Below are 4,924 nucleotides of genomic sequence, written 5' to 3' on the forward strand. Positions count from 1 at the left end.
GTTATCACTTGCCGTGTGTCGTCACAAAATATTTTTGAAAAACTTTGGCAACAATTGATAAGCAGAACTACATGAATCATGTTCTGCTTTGTATGGTTACATTTGTAACCTAAATGGGGAAAATACAGCTTTTTCTGAAGTCACCTGACCTATTTCCTTTAATTACGAGCTAAGTCATTGTAATGGTCCAGCTTACAAGGCTAATTTACAAATAGCACCCAAATAGTAAGAGATTGATACCAAAACGAAGTAGCCGAAACTTCATTTAGTATCGAATTTAGTACTCCCCATTTTGAAGGGAAATTTTAATTCCTTGGCATCCAATTATAGATCAAGTGACCTGAATTTGAATGTTGTGGACGTTCTATGCAATTTAGGATGCTTAATATAAGATATAAAACAAGTTTCAGTAATATTGTACAACAGCTTCCTTTCTAACTTTTACTTTGGAATATATACACGTGAACCACACCTTAACATGCCTGAGTAATAGGTCTTTTTCTCAGCGGTTTTTTGCATAGACATAATCTACAGTCCTTAGGCTTTCTATTCATGCTAATTGGGGCATCAGGTGTTTTTGCTTTATAGTTTTTTCAGCCTCCAGAAGTTTGCCCTCAAAATCAGCCGTTTTTTGAAAAATTTGCCAAAAAAACTGCACTTAAGCCACTTTTAAAACCCGCGCAATATTTACGTTTGTCGCAGTGAACTTTATTGGGAGAACGTTCATCTTGGACGATTATTTAGTTTTTCAACCTTTAATTTCAATGTTTTTTAGATCTGGTATGTCGGAATGCTAAATGACATTGATTTGCCACATTAAATTTTGATATAAAACGTCCGCTTTATGGGAGATTTGCAACCGGCCGACAGGCAACTGAGTTTAAAGGACAGAGATAAAAAAAATTTATTTGTTTATTTACACCGTATTTTTTCCTGTGAGATTAACGGTGCCAATTTTGAAGCGAAATAAACTGTTTCCTGGTGTAGTTACTTTTTCAGCTCGCAAAACCTTTATTAAAAAACAAATCCGCGCATTATTATATCATCTTTGCAAATCATGATACTCACTTTTCGATTTAAGATAGCTAAATGTGAGTTTCCATCTTCATTATGTAGTATGAACACAAACACGTTTCTTTTTCGGTATAGAACAAGCAAAATCGCTTACAATTGTATCATATGTGTTTTGTTCTTTGCCCGTTGATACCTTTGTACACCAACGATGTGTCTATGACCCCAAAACGCACTCAGTTGGAAGGAACATTCAAGGTCGCCATCGTTATACATGCAGATGCGGTTCCGTCGATCGTTCTTATATAAGAATCATCTTGTTTCTTCCTCGTCCATTTTAACGTTAATAGTTGTCTGTACTCCTTGCGATAGGATGAATTCGCGAAGCCGTACACCAAAGGGTTGACAGCGCTACTAAAACTTCCAAAAAACGTCCACAGAAGTTGGACTTGACGAGGAACTTTCCACCAATCCAAAAGGAATGCCTGAGTGATCTCGATCAGGAAAACTGGCAACCAGCTCAACACGAACATTACGACCACGGCAAAAAGCGTCACCGTTATTCGGATTTCGCCAGAATTTACGCGACAATTCCGACTGGCACTTGGCCATGGCATCAAATTCGGTTCCACTTTGCTAAAATGCAAGCCAACAACCCGGAATATCTTGTAGTAACAAACAAGTGTGACTGTTGTAGGAATAACAGCGAATACCAATAACAAAAAAGCCCTCAAAATCGCTGGATAACTCTCGTGTTTCGCTGCTGAGTCCTTTTGGAATATGACACAAGCGGCTTTTGCCGGATTGAACACCGCCTCTGTCCTTCCAATCAGCGATGGCATTGCGAGAATAAGAGCCGTGCCACTCCACACAGCCGCTAGCATTGCAAAAGTCTTTTTCACTGTAAAAATACGTGTATATTTCGCAGGCTTTACAACTCGAAAATATCTATTCAGGGAGGTTAAAACTATGGTTTGGAGGGACACAAAAGCGAGAAAGTAAATAGAAAAGCATTGAAGTTTACAGGCGAAGTTTCCATAAGGCCATACGCCGCGGATGAGAACAGCACATGACAGCGGCATACACACAGTTCCCATCAGAATGTCAGCCAGTGATAGAGCTAATATCAACATACTGGTGATACTTTGACGGCGGAAGTTTTTTAACAGGACGGCGCACAAAAGCACATTCCCGAACAGTGTTGCGAGGTTAATAGTCACAAAGAAACCAGCTTCTATTCCAACGACAGCTGGTGATCGAGATAGTAACATCCTTGAAAAGTCATTGAAATGGACAGAATTCAGAGAAACGTTGTCCTGTTTAGCCAACATTTTGAAAGCCTTGAATAACTGAACTTGGGATACTCGTGGATTATTGCTATTTGCCTTTCGCTTCCAGGCAGCATAGCTTTTTGTTCAGTTTATTGTTGCAATTACGCTGGTAAGATTATATCTTTCATTATTCTGTAATATAATGTCCAAGCTAAACAGTCGTATTGAATAAATTAACTCTGAAAAATACCTTCGTTTTCGCGTTTCTACGATTGCTTAGAAAGAAAGATAGCTAAAACCTTTTTACTCATTTTTCTAAAGCATTTTCTGTTAAGAATAAATTGAGCTTTTAGCCAGTTCTCGTTGCCCAGCTTTAAACGACTTATCTCTGATGCAAATAAAGTGGTTAAGTGTTTCGTACAAAACATCAAATAAAAAGGCAACCAAAAGTGAAAGGAAAAATAGCACCTTGTTCTAATATGAAAAAATAGAAGAAAACCGCGAGTTATCTGTAATCATTGGATAAATTGGCGTACTGCAGGTCTCATGACGCTCACATTTTTGTCATTTGCTTCAACTGTTGACCTTGTAAAATCATCTTAAAGTTAACATAACATGTCACTGATGCACGCTGAAAAGCGTTCGATGAAAACCGTCAAGATGTGCTCTAAGGAGGAAACCGCCATCTTCAAAACAAGTATAAAAAGACTTGTTAACTCTTATAACAATAATTGAACATTTAAGTGGTTCAAAATTTGTATTTTTAGGAATATAATGGAGGGTTAGTTTTGCTGAAGTAATTTGTTGCTTAGCAATAAAGGCACTATGAAAGAACGCTGGCAAAATAGCTTTAAAAAAATATCAGTGTTAGACATACGTGTTTTAAAATGATTTTAACGCTAAGACAAAGTTAAGAAAAGAGTGTGCTTTTCGTGTTTTTCTCTCATTTTGTACGGTGGCAGGTTTTTCTGATTAACTTTAGGCTTGGCAGTTATGGCGCGAATTTATTTCCTTGGCGGAGTCGGGATTTACTTGTACTAAAGAGAATGCCGTCGTTTTAACTCATCTGAAATCTCTTTTCGCTCTACACATAATATAAAATTGTTCTGGACATTTGTCAAGCTAATTATTATTTTATCTGTGTGGTTACCGAAATCAATGACACGAATTTTTCCCCTGAGATCGGTCACCACACCACTGACGCGAGATCGACCGTTGCAAATGATAGCAAATGTATGAGATCAACAACCGTATCGAATAACATGACGTCACGCTCCCTCGAATCCTTTGGGTTGTATGCCAGTGTGCACTCTAAGATCTACCAAGCAAAAACAACTCCTTTCAGCTTCTCTCTGAAACCTTCCAATGATAGGTGCATAACGGAAAAACGTGACACTTAGCAGGGGAGGTACAGGGAAAATGATAAATCGAAGTTAATAGCTGTGAGTAATCACACGATTTCGAGTGGAATTTATTTACTAATTAAGTCTTCACCCACAGCTAAAAACACAACAATAACATAAAAATTAATCAGTATTTAAGATTACACAGGGATTGCTTAAACGAAAAATTTCTGGTGGGAGATTATTCCACTGACCAATTGGCCTATGGTAAAAAAGAATTCTTATAATAATCACATGAATTACGTTGCTTCTGAAATCGACGACTGCGAGGCGAGAGCCAGGTGTCCATTCTGCTCTTATGTTCTTTCTGAAGCTTGTCGCATTTCTAAGTGGCTAACACATGACTTTGTTTGTACAGCATACAGAGACGTGTATCGGATCGCCTGAGGTCCAGAGATCTCCATTTGAGAAAAGATTACATATGAGTGGCACTGACTAATCTGTCATAGCGCCTGAGTAGCCAGCGAGCTTCTCGGCCTTGGACCATTTCGACACGTTGTATGTTCTTAGCTAAGTAAAGGTCCCAGAAAGTGGCACTGTATTCAACAATAGGTCTCACCAGGGCTTTGTACGCTCGTTCTTTGGTTTTGGCCGAGCAAGTGGGGAGATTTGGTGTAAATAAGCACCAGTAAGTTTTTCAGACAGGCTGAAGGGCGAGAGCAACTTGTAGTCTGAGAGATTTGTACCAAATCACGAGAAATCATGTGATTCTATTTCGTCACCGGTCCATGTCATAAGGAAGCCACGTGAGATATGCGTGCGAACCTTGCATTCATTTGCTTACTATCCTTCGTAGCATTTGGACGTTGTTGATCTTTCTGAACCGACGAAAAATCGAGAATTGTTTGATGCTGGCATAAAAGATTATCAGTACAACCAAATAATTATTTATTTGCTTCTAGACTCAACTATCGACGCAAACCTTATATGTGATTTACGCCTGACCCCGGAGCTTTAGCAGTAGATGCATTTACTTTCTACTTGTCCCCACACTTATTCTATGCATTTCCTCCATTCAGCATGATTATGATGACCCTCCAAAAGAGACCGACTGACACCAAGCAACAGGAATTCTGGTTGTTTCCTTCTGGCCCACTCAAGCTTGCTGGTCATTACTGACCGTGAACGATGCTGATACAGGAACCACTAGTCATACTCAACAGAAAGAACACATTGATTCTTCCTCTGGACCCAAAGATTGTGCACCCACTTTAGAAACAGATATTGCTGCGTTTCTGC

The 4,924-nt window shown here is 39.0% G+C and overlaps 1 protein-coding gene across 1 annotated transcript; it reads right to left on the bottom strand.

The window, feature by feature from the left end:
- Positions 1–427: 427 nt before the first annotated feature.
- Positions 428–2,391, bottom strand: LOC138033538 (melatonin receptor type 1B-B-like). The gene has a single exon (XM_068881303.1). It carries the CDS (start codon positions 2,340–2,342, stop codon positions 1,248–1,250), a length of 1,095 nt encoding a protein of 364 aa, XP_068737404.1. The 5' UTR covers positions 2,343–2,391; the 3' UTR covers positions 428–1,247.
- Positions 2,392–4,924: the final 2,533 nt, after the last annotated feature.

Source organism: Montipora capricornis, chromosome 14, assembly GCF_036669925.1.
Source record: "Montipora capricornis isolate CH-2021 chromosome 14, ASM3666992v2, whole genome shotgun sequence".
Taxonomy (NCBI): domain Eukaryota; kingdom Metazoa; phylum Cnidaria; class Anthozoa; order Scleractinia; family Acroporidae; genus Montipora; species Montipora capricornis.

What these genes read in the sequence shown, in the direction of transcription:
- LOC138033538 (XM_068881303.1), bottom strand. Translation starts at nt 2,342, where the DNA reads ATGTTGGCTAAACAGGACAACGTTTCTCTGAATTCTGTCCATTTCAAT.